Source organism: Colias philodice, chromosome 29, assembly GCF_061535455.1.
Source record: "Colias philodice isolate Cphi_HAF_F1 chromosome 29, ilColPhil1 Martin Lab GWU primary, whole genome shotgun sequence".
Taxonomy (NCBI): domain Eukaryota; kingdom Metazoa; phylum Arthropoda; class Insecta; order Lepidoptera; family Pieridae; genus Colias; species Colias philodice.
In genome coordinates this window covers 1805247-1825703 of record NC_143114.1, presented here as the reverse complement: position 1 = coordinate 1825703, position 20457 = coordinate 1805247, and the positions used below count along the sequence as shown (strand labels likewise).

Sequence of the window (20457 nt, the reverse complement as noted above, 5' to 3'; positions counted from 1 at the left end):
ATGAACATTAATCGCGTTTTACAAACTTTGTGATATTAATAAATTAAATAGGTGTCTTATTTTAATATGGCATATAATATTAGTATTTTCTATATAATATATAAGTGTTAGGCATTGCATATTCTATAGAATTAGGGCTGATTTTTCAATCGTTGGTTAAAACTTATTCGTTGAATAACGTATTAAACTACCATTTCAAAAATGTATTCTTCTTGCCCGTATTTGACAGTGTACAGGTGACATTTTAATATTATCGCGTAATACTTTATTGGACGGATAAGTTTTAACCAAGGATTGAAAAATCGGGACTTAATTTTAAGATTTAATAGATATTTTTAAATGTGCGAATCTTTATTATATAGCAAAAAATTCTTATTCTTATTTTTAGCACAGCAGTTAATTTTCAAAATAAAAATAATAATAAATGTGAAAAGTAAATATGTATGTAAAACTATTAAAGAGAAAAAAAAATCAACTGCTTAAGGCATATTTTTACTTTTTAATACAAATACTTTTTTTATATTTTTTTTTATAATACAATATCTATACAATAGTTGCCAACAATAAATTCCAATATATAATTTGTTTTCTTTATAAATAATCTAAGGCATAATTTAGAATCGTTTTTTAATCTATGAACATAATTTTTATATCTCATTTTTTTCATGACCATGTTTGCCAAAAAATACTTATTCAAATTTCAAACAATATAATCCAGCGAAATACATTTACTGTCTTACCACAAAAAACATTAGACAGGGTTTAAAGAGATAACTCTTTAATCTGGTTTTGTCGTATATAGACAACAAATGTATTAAAGACAACTTGTAGACAACTATTAAAGTGACAGATCCCTGGTTTAAAGTTAGACTGTGTTTATTTATTTATTTCAAGAACATAGTGGCTTACAGTCATGCCAAAGCACCACTATGCTATACAGTACAATTTAATCATTATTAACACAATTCAAGTCAAAATCAAGTCAAGTCAAGTTTAAATACACTCAGACACAAGTCAAGTTTAAATTGTTTTGTGGTAAGACCATTAAATTTTACAATGTACGATACGATACGATATTGTAACATCTCTAACAATAGTTTTTATGAAAAGCATAATGTGTAAGAATAATTTTCATAGCATTAAAATGCTTATGCAGTAGGCAGACGGGTATTCATTTTTTCCTTATGCATATTAATATGTGCTGGGCTAAATAATTACAAAAATTTATTTTATATTATAAAAAAATTGATTTCAGTGTATTACTTTTTACTATAAGTGAACAAACACACATTTCTACATTTGCATACTGCTCCTATATTATAGTTGTACTTTTATCATATTTAAATAGAATAATTATTGATAAATTAACAGAATTGTAATTTATTTTTATTTAACACTTTCATAAAATGGAAAAGAAATAACAATTCTCATACAGCTTTATATGTATAATGGGGCGGCCTTATCACTTCAGAGTGATTTCTACCAGGCGACCCCTTAGGCATAGGATAAGTGTTAGCTGTATAAGGGAGGCATTAAAATCTTATTTGTATAATTAAATAAAATATTTTATAAACATACTTATTACTAAATAATTAATATAATATAATGTTTAGTATCTTATTAATATATTAAATAAATATTTAAGCACTTAATAGCCTTTTCTCTTATATTTCCCTTTATACCGATTAAATACAGAATCACACAAGTGCTTAGTTGCTCTTATTAGTAAAATATGCAATTTTCTTAAGCAATGAATATTATTTTATACTGAGGCAATGTAAGATAATATTTATTGTCATTTTAATAGTTTGCTGTATTTCTCCAAAAAGGTTGTGTTATATTTACAATTATTTGAAACATTAATAATATCGTATGGTGTAAATGTCTTTTTATTTTAACATTAAATTATGTTATCTCTTTAATAGGAAAGTGACAATGCTATGGAAATTTTATTCGTAAAAATAATCATTAAAATTGCAGAGCTATTCTGGCAATTATTTTAATTATTATCGCGGTTGTATTAAGCCTCTTGAAATATGAAAAAAATATGTCAAAAAAAAGAAAATAATATAAGATATTGTCATATATCTCATCTTATTCATAGCGCATAGCCTCAGTATATTTATTTTATGTATATGTATAAGTTATATCGACTTATGGAGTTATCAGTTGTCAGCCAATCACGTTCGATGGCGCGAAAATACTTCTCTGCTATTGGCTGATTGAAAATTAGCGTCACAATTTCGATTGGCTATTGGTTAATTATATCGATATAACTTATTTTGTAGGTAAATTAAATTAATCCATCCAATCGTCCCCGCCGAAATCTTCAGAGAATGACGATATTTGAGGTGCCTGGAAAAAAAATAATTCATTATTTTTAAAGTGAAACTTTTATTACATCGTCTCAAACTTTTTGGTCTGTGTAGCGCATGTCGCGTGTATCGCGGCTGCCGAGTAGGTATACCTACTCGGCAGCCGACCGTCACGCGACATGCGCTACACAAAGCAGTGTTCGGAACCGTTCGAACAGTTTCACTTTTACCGTGGTTTCATAAAACCACACAACATTTTTCTTTTTATACTTTAAACCATTTAGGGAAGAGAAACGTTTGTAATTTCAGAAAATGTGTTCTCTAAGTGATAACATACTCAACTCAGTCACGCCTGCGGTTTCACCCGCGTGCGTGAATAAGTTTTTCCTGTTAATCCTAATGTTCCTGTGGGAATGTCGGTATAAAAAATGGCCTAAGTTACTCCTTATTCCAACTGCTAGTGAAAGTCCAGTTAAAATCGGTCCAGGTGTTCCTGAGATTAGCCGGAGCAAACAGATAGACAAAAATTGAATATTTTTTTTTGTACCGTGTATATATTCATGTGCATTTAGTAATAAGTTGGTATTTTAATATTACAAATAGTTAACAGACACTCCAAATTGAATATTGGTATATTGATTCCATTGATGTTGCACTTGTATAAAGTCCAAACATAAAAAATGTCACTCACCTCCTCAGTAGGGCTATCACTACTGAACCCCCCGCCAAGCGCGTAACCCGCGAGACCCCCCGCAGCGAGGGCTCCAACCCCCAACCCCACAGCGCCCCCCGTTCCCAACCCCCTGCGCTGCTGCGGCGCGTATGATTGGTCGTAACCCTGTATACATAGATAATTAAATAATTCTAATCTAGATATAACATAATGTAACCCCTGAGACCCCCTCGGCGAGAGCTCGAACCCCAAAGCCTACAGCGGCTCCTGAGCCCAACCCCCTACGCTGTTGCTTAATGCTATGAATACACTATAGGTAAATAAATACACGACTTGACCGAATCTTAAATATTATTTGTAAATTTTCTGGAAATATTTATTTTATTATTTTGAATATTACAAAAAATATGCAATCTTTGTTTTTTTGAGCTGTATTGCAACAATTTGATATGTAGTTAGATATAAGTTACATATTATGTAAATTTATTGACATTATTTTAAAAGAGCAACTATGGAGTTTCTTGCCGATTCTTCTCCATAGATACTGCTTTCCGAATCGGTGGTAAATGTTAAAAATACTATGTAATGACGATTCGAAAGTGCTACTAAATAGTAGTCTAATTGAATAAATGAATGTTTGAGTTTGAGTTTGAGTTTGAACCAATTTTGACGAATTATGATAATAATAGAATGAATTGATGAACTTTCATGACCACGTGCCAAACGCTGATCAAGTGCGTTTGGTAGATGTCGTTTAACGTCAAACTTTTTTGCTGTTTAAAATGCCGGTTTCCTTACACTGTGAATATTTAACTTAAATTAAAATGGATAAAAAATGAATACTTACAGCACCAGCTGGCACCCCACTGACCTGGTAGCCTGGAGTAATAAAATCACAGATTAAAAACTACCCGTATAAATACTCCTAAAACTAGAACTGTCTCAAAATATGGTTGAAAATCTCGAGCTATGGTCAAATAATTACACGCTAAAGACCCTTTTAGTTGTAGAGAATGGTAAATTCACATGGATGTTATAATAATGTTACTACTATAGCTTATTGTTATTTACTATGACTGAGTTACTACTACCATAGTATAAAGAGAGAAGTAGGCCAACACCCGGCGTTTGGGAGCGCACGGTACCTAAACTTGCAAGGCGCAGGGTTGTCGCTTGTCACATTGATATTTTAAATACTTGTATTGCAGTGACGCAGCCTTCACGAACGGTCCATGAGAAGGAACCGAGCGGAGTTGTGTGCGTGCGTCAAGCTTGCGGGGACATACAAACGGCGCGATGTACCTTTGTTCGAAGATAACATACTTGTCTATTTATACTATGCTACTACTTAAGAGTTCTTATTTAATTTTCCAGTGGCTTTTAGCGCTATATTCAACCACATTTTATTTGAATTTTTCATAGAGGTATATTTCTTATGTTTCTTTTCACAAAATATGAAGTGATTGTAACAAAATAAATGACAATTTTGGTTTAATCAGAATTTTTTCAAGTCTTTTTTTTATGTAATAACTAAGTAAATAAAGACAATAATTATAGTGAGGCAGAATTTCAACCAAGTTAAAGCGTAGGATATTTTTATATTTATAGTTACATTACTCTTATTACTTCTACTCATTTAATATTTATTATGGAATATTTATTTGTAAAATAAAACAACATTGTTATCATAGTTTTTTTATTTAACCATAAAAATATATAAGTTCACAATCAAAGCACAACAACACATAACGTGTGACCTAAGCAGAAATAACAAATCTAGACAATATTTATATAAAAATCATATAAGCCCTTTTTTACTTCTAAATATAAGAAAAATAGTGCTGTCTCGCTCTCTCTTGTGCAAAACTGTATACTGCGATTGTCCGTCTCTTTCTTATTTATGTAGAATCAATGTTTTTTTTTTTGTGTTATAGTATTTAATATCGACCAATAGGAACACTGCTGAAAACGAAACTACCAATAGGAACGAAGTATCAAGTATGTTTTGGCGCGCAAAAAAGTACAAATGACAGATTAATAGAATTATTTTTAAATTTTCTGCAATTAGATCTATACATAGGGCAAATTTTTTAAATAGTTAACAAAAATATATGAACTACAGTGATGTTTAGGAAAAATACAAAGAAAAAAGATATTTTTTGTGTAACATATTATACGATATATTATTCACAATTAAAAATAGAATAAATATATATTTATAATTAAGTTTTTTTTATTGTTACAAATGCAAATGCGTAGACTTCAATTAAGTATAATTATAATAGTGCTGCCAATGAATAAATTGGAAAATTAAATCTTAAAACAAATTTTTTGGTCAAATTTTATATTCGTAAAATAATTTTCACAGATCGTCACCCGAATAGCAATTTCAAAAAGCCTTATAGGGCAATTATTAAAAAAAAATAAAAAATTATACAAAAAAAAATAGTATCGAAAAGTGCTCATAAATACGAAAAATATGCTTAAAATTAACTCTTTGATAACCACCAACATTACAAGGCACCTGAAAAAGAAAGAAAACACTAATTTATTTATTTTATAGACAGCGCCGATTTTTCAATCCTTGTTTAAAATTTATCCGTCCAATAAAGTATTACACGAACATTTTAAAATGTCACCTGTAAACTATCAAATACGGACAATTAGAATATACTTTTGAAATGGTAGTCTAATACGTTATTCGATGAATAAGTTTTAACTAAAGATTGAAAAATCAAATCTTAAAAATATTTCTAAATATTGACGACATCTACAAACTAAGGAAAACTAAGAACATGGGCTACTTTTAAGACTATTATAATCTACCTCTGTACCAAATTTCATATCGATACAGCTGTTTTTCGTGTAGACTAACAAACATACTTGCAAACTTTCGCTAATCTATCCTTCTGTCTGAATGTTAGTTACTCTTTTACATAACTAATTTTGATGAAATTTTAATAAAAAAACAAGTTAACAGGAACAAAAATAATTTTGACTCTAACATACCAAGAGATAGTTCTCTCTTCAAACATGGTAACTTAAGTTTAGTCTGAAGTTGCCGGGAGCCGCTGCTTATTGCAAAAAATACGTTATTCCTACATATTTATTTGATAAACTTTACTTTTGCCTCTTAGATTTACATAAAGCACGATTTAATACATTATTTATGTAAAGTTTATTAAAGTTTTTACGTGAGCTGATTTCACTCGCGTCCACTTCAGAGCATATATTGCGATTCTATTAAAAAATAGGAAAATCAATCTCAAAAATCACCTTCATCCGTCTTATTACGTTTTATAATGTGTGTATGTTTAAGCGTTATGACTTAAGCCACAGATAAGGACAAGTTTAAACCTCTATCTTCACTAAAGTTAAACCATCACTTTATAGTGTGGTTTTAGGGTGCATTTCCACCAATAATGTGCGAGGATATGTAGCGAGGAATGTGTTTGTAAATAGCCAATAGTATCACTTCATACGCTAAACGCTTCGATCTTCAAACTAAATGACGCGATATGATTGGTTATTTACAAATAGTGTTGCCGCTCGATAGTCCACTATCGATAATCTATCGATTAACTATCGATAGTTGGGGAAAAGCAATAGTATCGATAGCACTATCGATACTATCGATAGTCCTATAAGCGTAAATACTATCGACACATAGCAATACCATCGATAGTATCGATACTATCGAAGCTCAATATCGAACGAACTATCGATACTATCGATAGTGTCGATACTATCGAAGCTCAATATCGAACGAACTATCGATACTATCGATAGTGTCGATACTATACATTATTGGTGGAAAAGTACTCTAAACCCACACTATAATGTGATGGTTTAACTTTAGTGAAGAGAGAGGTTTAAACTTGTCCTTATCTGTGGCTTAACGCTAAATATGTATCAATACTAATATTATAAAGAGGAAAGGTTTGTATGTATGTATATACACACATACATACAAACCTTACGTTGGTTACGTATGGTTTTCACGTATAAACTACTGGGCCGATTTTGATGAAATTTGGCACAGATAATCTTTAGACTCTGAGAAAGAACATAGGCTACCTTTTATTGCGAAATATGTACCACGGGCGAAGCCGGGGCGGACCGCTAGTTTGTAATAAGACGGATGAAGGACATTGACCTTCCTATTTATTAAATCCAAACTATAAATATGTCTTTAGTGAAGAACAAAGTGAAAGCACCCTTAGACAAGGTCTATTTAAGTTTTTGTGATAAGACGGTAAGTGTCTAAGTGTCTAAGTAACTTATTAAAGACTAGCTTTCCGCCCGTGGCTTCGCCCGCGTTTTCAAAGAAAAACCCGCATAGTTCCCGTTCCCGTGGGATTTTCGGAATAAATCCTATCCTATGTGTTAATCCAAGTTACCCTCTATATGTGTGCTAAATTTCATTGTAATCGGTTCAGTAGTAGTTGCGCGAAAGAGTAACAAACACACACACATCCTCACAAACTTTCGCATTTATAATATTAGAAGGATTATATTTAATTTTCAAATCTCAATACCTTTAACAACCGCTACTCTATAGATGTCGCTAGTAGAAGCCTGCAAAAGAAAAAAAAACTAATAAAAAAAGCGTTGAGCGCGTACATTAAAAAAAAACATGCAGACCACGTCACGAGAAGCGAAAAAAAAATATCGATAAACTTGTTAATAAGTTAGTACAGACACTACTATACCCGCTACGTAAATACGTAAATAAATATGTAACTAAAAAGACCATAATATAAAAAATTAAGCCACCACCGAACCGAAATAAATATGTCAAATTTTAAATTCATTGACAACTTACCTTAAACTTAAGCACTCACGATTATTTCATACAAAAATAGTTTCATTTTGTTTAAATAAATATAAATTGAATATATTTAACACGATGGCCTTATTAAACTGTTAAAAAATGTAAATTTAATTTTTTTTAAACCTGTAAAATTTTAATTTCGTAAAAAGTAAGTCAAAAGTATTTAAAAATGGTCCAGCCTTATATTTGATTTTAGCGCCATCTATCGATTAAGCCAACTTATCCGTCAAACTTATCCGTCCAATAAAGTATTACACGATAATATTAAAATGTCACGTAAACTGTCAAATACGGGCAATTTATAGAATACGTTTTTAAAATGATAGTTTTATACATATTTCGACGAATAAGTTTTATCCAAGCATTGAAAAATCGGCCCTTAAAGTAATTAATTTGTTCATTATTGTTCTTTTAAACATTTGAAACGCGTTAATAACATGAGGGAGTTACGTATAAAAAATTTAATTAGTATAGTTATTTTAGTACTAAAGTTATAAATACAGGTTGTTAATTTTTAGGTAATTGCATAAATATATTTTTTGTATGGCTATTTGTGATATTTATTATTTTTAAATTCTATAGCACATATCCATATCATATAGACATTAAAAACTGCTGGACCGATTTTAATGATCCTTGTTAGATCGAACCCGTCAAAATATACACAACATGCAATTTTATTATTACAAACAATGCTAGACAGTATGTATAAAAAAAATTTAAAATATTATATTTGATGAATAATATAAGAAAATTAAAATATTTACAGTAACAACAACATATTAAATTTATTTGAAATTCTGCCTCACTTTAAAGTTTTCAAACTAAAATTGGGAATTAAATTCGAAATAAAAAAAATCTATTCTCTACACTACTAAAATAAAGCTTAAAATTTAATTTGTTTGAATGCGCTATTATCAGGAACTACGTGAACTAATGAAAACATATTTTTGTATTGAATAGTCCTATACCTATATCATCACGCTAAAAACAACAGGAGTGGAGCACTGCGTGTAAGAGCTAGCGCGCACGAGCAACTTTGTCTCCGCAACTATTTTGTCTCTCCCATCAATTTGTATGTGGAGTTGCGTCGCTACGTGCGCGCACTTTCATACTAGCTCATTGGTGAAGAGACAAAATAGTTGCGGAGACAAAGTTGCTCGTGCGCGCTCGCTCTTATATGTATTTCCCTGTTTATTTCTAATTTACTATAGAATATAAAGAAATTATTAAAACCTTAAGGGTAAGTATTAGTAAAAAATGTTAGTCAACTACTCCCATGCTAAATTCTGTTTCTCGATTTTACTCACACTAATTATTATTTATACAGGGTGTCCCACTGTTGGTATACTAAGCTCAAAGGAGGTTATAGTATTGCATACGCTGAGTACGTAAAAAATACTTATAAAATTCCAGACGCATTTTTTTCTGAAATAGATGAATTCTTAAAAGTCTATGTGTACACCCATAACAAGTAACCCGCCCAACTTTGCCACCAGCACGTGAGCTATCGTTTAAGATTATGTTTTCAAAGACGCCGGCTGCGCGAAGCTAGAGAAGAAAACATGAATTTTCAGGAAAAATTTAGCAAAAAAATTTTTGATGTAATTTTGTTGTTTCAGTATTTTTTACGTGATCAGTGTATGCAAAACTACAAGTCCCTTCGCGCTTAGTATACCAATAGTGTGACACCCTGTATATGTATGTACTAATTTTACATTAGATTGTCACCAACTAACGTATATTTTTATATGAGTTATTTACTTAATTCTATTCAAAAAAGTCAATTTCAATATCTTAAGAAATCCTTTAAAATATATCTATGAGCATTATTTCTTAAAAGATATATTATTTTGAATAACTAAAGATTTGATCTGACAATAAAAAAAGAGTGTGCGCCGAGCACACCCGTCAGAAGTGAAACTTCTTCAGCAAGATTGAAAAATACCAAAATCGTCGCCTTACTCCACGACGCGACGGTATTGCCATGACGCGACCTTGAAATTATACTCTCGACGCGCCTAAAGAAGTTTCATTTTTCATTCAATATAAAAAAAAGTTAATTTTATTTTCAATAAATTAAATATAGTTCTTTATACATTTAGTTGGAGACAAAAATTAAAGCATGCATACCAATATACAAAAATAACGTCTATTTTACATATTTACAAATCCACAATTGCACGCCTCATAAGCGAAGCGTTGAGGTGGGTACTACTGTCACTTCGCGCAAAACATCTGATTTTTCAAACTTAAAATGTCTTTATGTATCATACATTGCACTTGTAAGATAATACATACACACACATATTAAGAAAAAACACTATTTTTAACGTTCATGATATTTTTGATGTCATTTTTGTTATTTAAACTAGTTAAAAAACAGTTTAAAAAAGTTCTGTCTTGGACGTCCGTGTGTCTGTAATCTGTATGTGCGGATCCTTTTTCTTGTTAACACGATAGCGACCGAAATACTTTACTAATCGAGTCTTTTTTTTTCTCTTACGCTTGAGTATGGTCAGGAATAGAACCCTTTCATTTTTCAGGGTCTGATTCGATGTGGTTTAATTGTTATTAAATAAACAAAAATAATAATTAATAAATAATTATTTAAAAAATCATGAGGCGTGCACTTTTGGATTTTCCAAACTATTTAAACTATTTAGCTTATGGCTAATTTAATTTTGTTCTAAAATATGTTAAAGATCCAAAGCCGAGTACACATTTTGTCGTGACGATAAAAAATGTCTGATATTTTTTTACTAAAACATTAATTTTCAGCCAATTTAAATAAAGAGGAATTCTAAATACGTAATTTTTAGGGTTCCGTATGTAAAAGGGTAAAACGGTACATATTTTATTATTAAAAGACTACCTTGAAATCGTCAGGAGCAATGTACATATTTCTGTTATAATAAAAAATCGAAGATAAGCAACTCTCTTGCGGTCATAAAATGGATGGGTGATCAATTTTTTTTTGCCGTTCCACTTTAGATTATACGGAACCCTTAGTGTCGCGTGCCGATTTGGACAAGTTGACTGAAACTTCTTTACGCGCGTTGAGAGTAAAATTTCAAGGTCGCGTCATGGCAATACCGTCACGTCATGGAGTAAGGCGATAATTTTGGTATCTTTGAATCTTGCCAAAGAAGTTTCAATTCTTACACGTGTTCTCGGCACATACACTGTTCTTTTTAATTTAATATCAAAATTATTGGCTATTTTTTTTAAAATATCGTCACGACATAATTTATACGGTATCTAAGTTATTTGATTATGTAACTTTTTCTATTGGAGTGAAAACTTTCAACCATTTATGAATGTCGTCTATATGTTCATGCATGCATGTCATGCAAGCATGTCATGCGAGTGTACATGCATGATATAAAATCGAATTAGAATTAAAACTAATGATTTAAATTTTATGTACTACGATGCATGTCATGTTACGAACATATTTTACTTACTACAAATTATATTGTAAAGTCTAATCCACACGTCTGCCGAACAACGTGACAAACAACGAACACATAGGGACAGCACTATACGAAGAAAAGTACTGAAAGAAGAAATGTACTTATTTCCTTCTCGCTTCTCTGTATAGCGCCGTCCCTTATGTTCGTTGTTTGTCACGTTGTTCGGCAGACGTGTGGATTAGACTTAATATTTTTTACCGACTTCAAAAAAAGGAGGAGGTTATCAATTCGGCCGGTATATTTTGTTTTTAAAATATGTACAGACAATTTTTTTTTTCTTTTTTCATATCGTTTCATAACTTTCATATTTAAAGTAGTTACCTACCCGTATTTACAAAAAAAATTAATTTTTTTTTTTTTAAATATTAATGGGCAAAAATTTTCACAACAACGTTTTTTAATACTATGTATATATTATTTTTGTTGACTTACCCTGCGGAGCCCCGTAGCCGGGGGCTCCATATGAAGGCGGAGCCCCGTAGGCACCGTACGCTGGGGGTTCAGACTGAAAAATAAAAACAATATATTAAAACTATACCAGATCTTGATATATTTTTCGGATCCCTCGCACAGTATAAGCATCAAATTATTCAGTTTTTCCAGTAGTATATAAAAATTTAGTATATTGATTATGTTTTTCTTTCGATTATGTTTAATTGTGTAAGTGTTATTAATGTGAATGTTGTGTACACCTATAATTGATAAATACATAAGATACAATTAATTAGATAATGTTATCCTATATATAATGTAATGTGTATTTATTGTTGTGTGTTCCATAAATAAATAAATAAATAAAAACTTATACTAATATTATAAAGCTGAAAATTTTGTTTGTATGAACGCTATATCTCGGGAACTACTGGATCGATTTCAAAGTCTTTCACCGATGGATTTGTACGACGTATGTGATCCTTGAGTATATTATAGGCTATATTGAATGGAATTTTTGAAGTGAAAACTTCTTTAGCGGCGTTGAGCACTTTTTCTGTAATGGGTATAAAATCTTAAACTCGCGTCAGGACACGTGACCTGATCGAAAAAGCGTAAGACGGATACCATTCCAAAATATCAAACATGCTTAACGTTAATAATCAAGTTTTCACTTCTGCCGGCACTCCCGGAGTGCAACCCGTCTTTTTTTTTCATGAAAAGCCGATGAAGTTCATCATCACATCACTGTATAACGTCGAGTGGGTGATAATTCTGATTCTAACGCTGACGGTTCTGATTCTAAGTGTGCTTTTCCACCAATAATGTGCGAGGACCATCATCATCAGCCCATATACGTTCCCACTGCTGAGACACGGGCCTCCTATGAGGGTACAGGCCATAATCCACCACGCTGGCCAAGTGCGGGTTGGCGGATGTCACATGTCGTCGAACTTTTGATTCTTCGACATGTCGGTTTCCTCACGATGTTTTCCTTCTCCGTTCGAGCAGTGGTGATGTTACAACATGCGCAGATAAATTGAAAAATCAATTTATTTCCTGCGCGCTCGCCTGGTCTCGAACCCCGGACTTATCGATTCGAAGTCCGAGGTCTCACCCCTGAGCACCACTGCTCTCACCTCAATGTGCGAGGATGTGGATTTAGAAATGTGTTGTAAATAACCAATAGTATCGCTTCAAACTTCAAACTAAAATAAGCTCTGAACTCACCATATACATCTGCGTGGGCGGAGGCTGGGCACCTTCAAAACCGATGAAGTTCATCATCACATCACCGTCTATCGTCAGATGGTTGATACGTTGGAACGGCAAACGGTGCGGGAACTCGCAGAAGTGAACCCCGTTTAACGCGACCTGGGTTAAAATTTAAAAACATAATTAGTATAGTAAAAACTAGCTTAAACTCATGAAATTAGAAATAGAAATACCTTTTATTTGACACAATGTAAAAATAGATACATATCTTAACAATATAAAAAAAAAGATATTGGCAAAAAGGACTCCCCGTCAGCAAAGTAACCAATAATTGCAAAGAAATTACAGTATTTTCACCGATGATTCGTGTACAAAGTTTGAAATAAATCTGTCGGTTTAAAGAAAAAAGTCGAGATTAAATGAGTTGATTCGTTTTGTATTTTTTGTTTGCTTTTTAATGGTATTCACCAACCATAAACACGGCCCCTATCTTACTGACCTTCAAAGCCCGCGGCTCATACAGCACAAGAGCCTCGAAAGACTCCCCGCGAACAAGAGGCATTACGACATTACACGATCAATGGACGGCCCCAATATCTTAGTGGCATTTCGATATAATACGATCAATGGACGCCCCCTAACTCACCTTCAAAGCCTGCGGTTCACACAGCACGAGCGCCTCAAACGACTCGCCGCGGACCAATGGCATGCCCCCATTCGTTTCCTCCATGCCCCAGTTCATGCTGGTCAGGTGGTTGCGCACTATGCACATTTCGACGAAACGGAAGTTAAGGTGTAGGGCAATGTCGTCGCGGGGGTCCGTGTTCGGCCCGCATTGGAGGTTGATCGCGAATCTGGACAAATTCATACATAAATATAGAGTAGGAGGAGCATAGATTACTCTAAAGTTCGAACGATTAGGACATTTTTTTTTGTTCAACTCGATATTTTTTTTTTTATATTTCACATCAAAAACGTGTAGCGAACTTTGTAAAGAGCGGCGGGATTCGAATCCTGCATTATTTTGCCAAACCAGGACAAAAAATACTGCCTCGTGAACGAATTTTATTATACTCTTTAAAAAAAAATATCGTTTTGATATTGACTTACAGGAAAAAATATTTTTTTAATTAATGTTGTATCAATTACAATAAATAAATACGTCTTTATTAAAATAATCTTTACGATTCGAATCTATTAGTTTTATTATAATTTATTTGCCTTATTTTCTTCTCTCGATCTTCTTGGGAAAGGCAATTTTTCCTATATTGCACATTTAATGTTTATTTTGCTAATTCACAATCTTGCAACAATTATAAATATATACTTTTATGCACAATTTTCTATTTGTACCCTTAAAAATCTACATAAGCACATATTAAGTACAAATCTTATAGCCTAGTATAATACCTTTGTGCGCCTGGTGGTATGTTACCCTGGAACCTGATCATCCTGCCGGGGTACATGCCCCCCGGGATCGGCTGCACGCATGGTACCACCTAGAAATTAAATGGAGACATTTAGACTAAAGAAAACATAACTAGGAGGAAAGCCGCTATAAGCATAAACAGTACGAAAATTATGACGATCTTACTGGAAATTTTAACAGCAAAATACTGTTCACACACCATCCAGCTAAAAAAGTGCAATAATGACTTTAGATAATAACTGTTATTCATTACAATTGTATTATAATTTAAACTAATGGTTAGGCAGTTTAGACGAAACTTCATCTAGCCAGACTAAATTAAGCGGTGCTCATTTGACCTCGACACAGTCGCCCCAATTAATCTACACTAATACATATTATAAAGAGGAAACTTTGTTTGTTTGATTGTAATGAATACGCTCATAAACTACTGGACTGATTTTAAAAATTCTTTCACCATTCGAAAGCTACATTATCCACGAGTAAAATAGGCTATATATCATCATGCTAAGACCAACAGGAGCGGAGTAATGCGGGTGAAACCGCGCGGCACAGCTAATACTAGATATGCGTCACGCGTCAATCGAGCATTCCCCATGAGATCGCATTCCACCGCTACCAGACAGGAAACCCCTAGTCCCTAGTGTAAACTTTAGGCCTCTTGCCTCTCACTAAAAATTGCGGATTCCAGCAACGAATACGTAATCCTTACGCAATTTATAAATGGACTAACAGATGGCTTTGTATAAAAAATGTGATATGTATGACATATGACTGAACACGCGAGCCATGTCGCAGGTTACTAATATTATAAATGCTAGTATGTATCTCTTTCTTACACGTTGCAACGGAGCTATTTTATGGTACGATCTTTGTGTGTGGACAACATTATGATGCTTGGCTACTAGCAGCGATAATACATCCCTTGGGAATTCTTTTTAACTACAAACTAAAAGCTAGTGTTACATAAACAAGCAAAACTCTTCGCTTTTGTTCGCATGACCCGGGGAGATGCCATGATGTGTTCACGCTATACAGGGTGTAATCGTTAAGTGTGCACAGGCGATTATTCCGTAACTATTGCAGATATCAAAAAACTTTAAACTGACATCGAAAGCCCAAATGAGTAAAATGACAATAATAACTTTTTAAAAATAAAACAGGAAATATCCAAAAACTTTACATCAAACACGCCCATACATTTAGTATGAGATATGACTATCCCCAACATGTAATATGAAAGGTTTTGGTTATTTTTTTGGTTTTGTGCTTAAATTACTTCGCAAATTTTAATGAAAATTCATTTAGAAACTGTAAATAGAGCTCGATGTGGAATACAATGGTATTCCAAAACGAGAATGTCACTCCGAACATTTGCTTTGAATACAAAATGTATGGGAAATTAAATGTATTGGCGTGTTTGATGTAAATTTTTTGGATATTTCCAGTTTAATTTCAAAAAAATTATTATTGTCATTTTACTCATTAGGTCTTTACCTAATGAGTAAAATGGCTTGGCTGGATGGCTTTCGATATCAGTTTAAAGTTTTTTGATATCTGCAATAGTTACGGAATAATCGCCTGTGCACACTTAACTATTACACCCTGTATAGGTCTCCAAGCGCCATCACTTTCTCACTAGAAATAATACTGTTTTAAGACATCATGGTAACTCTCTGTCTACGCTCCCAGACCTCACTCATGCACACGCATACTGGCTCAAATCAAGAAGATGACAGTGCGTATTATGTACGAATACTTCACGCACACATGTGAGTTACATCTCTGTCCGTTTACTGTGTGCGTGTGCGTGTAAAACACGAAATTTGACAACTATTTGTATGGAATTTAAAGTGTAGGCGAGCAAAAATAAAAATAGATTTTTCAATTTACTCATTACTACGTCACCGTGATCCGAATTGTGGAATTAAATGACTATGAACCAAATATGAAACAATTTGACGAATTAATTACCTATACTAATATTATAAAGCTGAAGAGTTTGTTTGTTTGTTTGAACGCGCTCGTCTCAGGAACTACTGGTCGGATTTGAAAAATTCATTCAGTGTTAGATGGCCCAATTATCAACGAAAGTTAGAGGTTATATGGAGCTAAGCTATGCGGGTAAAACCACGGGGCACAGCTAATACTAGCTATGCCGCGCGGCTTTTCCCGCGGACGAGTACACGGGCTAAAATTCAAGTGGGTTATTCCAGTATGAGAAAGTGACGGCGTCTATAATGTAGGTCTTTAAGTAGTGGATATAAAAAGTAAGACTAAACTTTATGATAGGTACTAGCTTTCCGCCCGCGGCTACGCCCGCTTTGTCTAAAACATAATAAATTATATTCTAAAACCTTCCTCTTGAATCACTCTATCTATTAAAAAAAACCGCATCAAATTCTGTTGCGTAGTTCTAAAGATTTAAGTATACATAGGGACATAGGGACAGAGAAAGCGACTTTGTTTTATACTATGTAGTGATAGGTGCTTGCCGTTACCTGCCATAGGGGCAATATTGAAACAATCTCAGTTGCACAGCAGTCAGAGAAATTTTAGTTGTTCTCTAAATTGCCCCTACTTACCTATACACATCACAATTAAGAAGCCAATCAAGGGTGCAATTCCAATATTGCCCCTACTGCAGGTAGGTCAGTAGCCCGCATTATCTTAGAAAAATATACAGTGATGATAGATGATATATATGGTCATGGTTATTAAAAATTATTTAAGCTAATTTGTTGATGTTTATAAACATAAATTGATGACTACATTAATTGCTATCTCAAATTGACAAATAATGGTCATTGACCTGAGTGAATCAATTTAATAAAAGATTATAGAAATTATCTTTTGTCTGTCAATTAATAACTATTTAATTAAATTCTTTTAATTATTAGTGAACAGATACGTTCTAGAGAAGCGCGCTCCATCTTAGGCCACACCTCAGCTTATCATTAGGCGAGATTGTGGCCAAGCGCTCCCCTATTGTACAATAAAAATAAACTATATAGCCTTTAATTTGATGACTAATAAACTCTACTGATCTTTGCTTGGCACATATATAAAACGCCGCCCCAAAACAGTTTTATCAATTTATATACATACTAATAATATATTTGTTGAATGGATATGTTTGTGATGCCCAAGTGATATAGGCATACAGAGGGTAATAGTCAAGTATACACAGGCAATTATTCCGTAACTATTACAGATATCAATTTAAAGTGATATTGAAATTACTTTACAGTTTACATAATGAGTAAAATGACAATAACTATAATACTTTTATAAAAAATAAAAAGGTGAAACATTTCGTAAAACATTTATACCACATAAATACATGAAAATTGTTTATTTATAATTTAAATACAGTACAGTTTAGCCTTTTTTTGCTTTAATTACACTGCAAATTTGAGGAAAGTTTATTTAGAAACTAAAAAGAGCTTGTCATAGTATTGCACAACGAGGATGTCATTTCGAACATCTGCTTTGAATGCAAAACTTTGCTTTTTGTACTTAATAAGCAATAAAAATGTATGTAGGGATGTAATCTTGTAGTAAGTGAGATGAAAAATATAGGTTAGTCACAAACCAAGATTTATGATGATTTTGGTTAAATAAAAAACTTACATTTGTATAAACAAATGTAATTTTGTGATTAGATTGAATTAAATATGAATAACAAACCAAGATGTAATAATCGTGAAGATATGGAAATCAAAGTGATTTTTGTAAGAAAAACGGTCATGAAAAAATTGCATTTGTTGTCATTGTGTTGTCTATTAGAAGGAGAATATAATTTAACCCGTGACGTGAAAACCATAAAAGGAAAGTACTAAGTATAATTTTGATTGTATCAAGCAAATATTACCCAATCGCCTCATAAGAGTGATAAAAAACCCAAGATAACACCCGTATTTACATGGCAAATAAATTACTTGCACTGCCGGTATCAAGTTATATGTCCTTGAAAATGACAAAGCTGCGTTTATGAGCATTATTTTCTTAATACTATCACAGAAATTTAGAGAAATAGCGTTCTACTTACGGGATTGTAAATCGGCGGAACGGCCATATTTAATGTTATTTCTCCGTCAGATCTCCGAACAAATCAACAAAACAACGACTGTACAACTGTATTAAGTATTTTCCTTACACGTTAGTTTTATATAATAGCGTTAATAAATTAAATATTCCAATTGAAACAGAAACTATTGTTGGCTATTGCAAAGATGCGTCATACGTCATATGACGGCGCCTAAAAAACCTACGTCAAACAAAGGGTTGCTAGTTAAAAAAAATATAAAGAATATCTTCTCTTTTTAGTGTGCTTTTTAGTGTCTTTTTACTGCTCTGTGGTTGCATGTTTCAATTTCTTTTCAATGATATTTTATGTATAGATACGTTATATACTCACAATATATCCAAAAAAAATGCTTCATATGCAGTGTCAGGCACACACAAATACAATTTTCATTTTACTTAATTTATTACATTGACAGACTGTATAAGAGAGATGGCTCTAATAAAATGATATAAACAAAAAAGACAAAGATAGTTTGTCACTTCCGCGCAGGTGTAAGCAAAATTCATAAGAATTCACCAATTAAATATAAATAAACAAATAGTTGCCATGGTAATTGGCATAGACTAACGACACAGAAGGTTCAATGTTATAGATGTTAGGTTTCCTGCACAAGTAAATAAAGGTGACAATTTCATTTACTATTTTATGATTATTATGATGTCGTATTAAAATGAAAAAAAAAAAAACTTTTTTGGAGATATAACTGTATTAAGTATTTATTACTAGCTGTGGTGTTTGTTTTCGGTCATCATCATTTCACCCGATAAACACCCACTGCTGAGCATACTGCATAGTCCTCCTTATAGAACTCCATAAGGACCGATCTTACGCTATTCGTTTCAAAGCAGTTTTCGAAACCCGTACAAGGTCATCACTCCAACTTGTAGGATAATTATAATAATAGTGGTGCCTAGATGAAAGGATGAAATAAAAGAAAGGATGAAGTATAAGCCTTTTTTATCTAAAACACAAATAAAATTTATGTTCAATAGCTATTTACAGAAAAGCAAATAGCATTTTTCGTCAGTAGCGATAATCTTTTCTTTAATGTATACGTATATTCAACATCATTTTTGCAAACAAACATTTTTGCCATCACGATTTCATTGTATATAATAAATAGATATATTTGTTAATTATATGCACTGTGTGGATTCAAAAATAAAAATAATCAAGTATTTACCCAAATCGAAATTAATAAAATAACCGTTCTATTTTCAATAATCGTATCTACATGATAATCTTTGAACACAGTGTACGCTAGCTTTGTCACACTAGTGATTGAAGCAATGTTTTATCCCTTTCATTATTTCAATACACGTGTCAAGCAAGTGTCATTCATAAAGAATTGTAAATTGTTATTTTTACTCAACTGTAATAATTTAATATATTTTGCTGTGATATGATATTCCTTTATCTTTCTTTATTTTTTTTGCACGAATACATGCACTTTCTGAACACACAGGAAGGCATTTTCGACAACTTTAATGTACCTATCGGCTCATGCGCTCACTGGGACCGGTGACAATCTGACTGATTGCATTGGTCCCAAATAGGACCAATTCACGGAATCAGTTTTGGTGCGTTGATGACGTATCTACCTCTTGTTTCTATATATAATATCATTGTTTCTTTTCATATAGGTCTTCAATCACTGAGAAATTTTCATCATAAAGTATTTATATTATGGAGCTCTGTTGTTCACATAATTTTATTTTAAACAACTCACAATCATTTTCTATATTCCAATATTTACGTTAATTGATAAAACAGTGATTTGTTCTTACTGTTCAGTTTAAAGTTGATTAACAGCCAATTAACAGCTATACAATACAATTTATTGTGTCGTTTTTGTAATTTCTCTATATATTCCAATTTACAAAATTTGCGGGATTTTCTGTGGGAATTTCATACTTCTGTGCATCTTCTGTGATACTTCTAAATAAAAAGATTTTTTGTACTGGTAATAATAGTGCGGAAATATTATTTTATT

General features: G+C 32.4%; 1 protein-coding gene across 1 annotated transcript; it reads right to left on the bottom strand.

Annotated features, from left to right (window-relative positions):
- Window positions 1–2116: 2116 nt before the first annotated feature.
- On the bottom strand, window positions 2117–18638 carry LOC149475759 (galectin-5-like). The gene is made up of 8 exons (XM_089712947.1): window positions 18426–18638; window positions 14356–14444; window positions 13592–13799; window positions 12961–13104; window positions 11731–11803; window positions 3836–3867; window positions 3007–3153; window positions 2117–2355 (listed from the first exon to the last, which is right to left on the bottom strand). Exons 1-8 carry the CDS (start codon window positions 18450–18452, stop codon window positions 2299–2301), a joined length of 777 nt encoding a protein of 258 aa, XP_089569073.1. The 5' UTR covers window positions 18453–18638; the 3' UTR covers window positions 2117–2298.
- Between the last annotated feature and the right edge of the window lie 1819 nt (window positions 18639–20457).

Coding starts and splice junctions, on each gene's coding strand:
- LOC149475759 (XM_089712947.1), bottom strand. CDS start 18,452: ATGGCCGTTCCGCCGATTTACAATCCC. Junction 14,445..18,425: donor TTCCGCCGATTTACAATCCC/GTAAGTAGAACG, acceptor TTTAATTTCTAG/GTGGTACCATGCGTGCAGCC. Junction 2,356..3,006: donor GTGATAGCCCTACTGAGGAG/GTGAGTGACATT, acceptor TTTTTTTTCCAG/GCACCTCAAATATCGTCATT.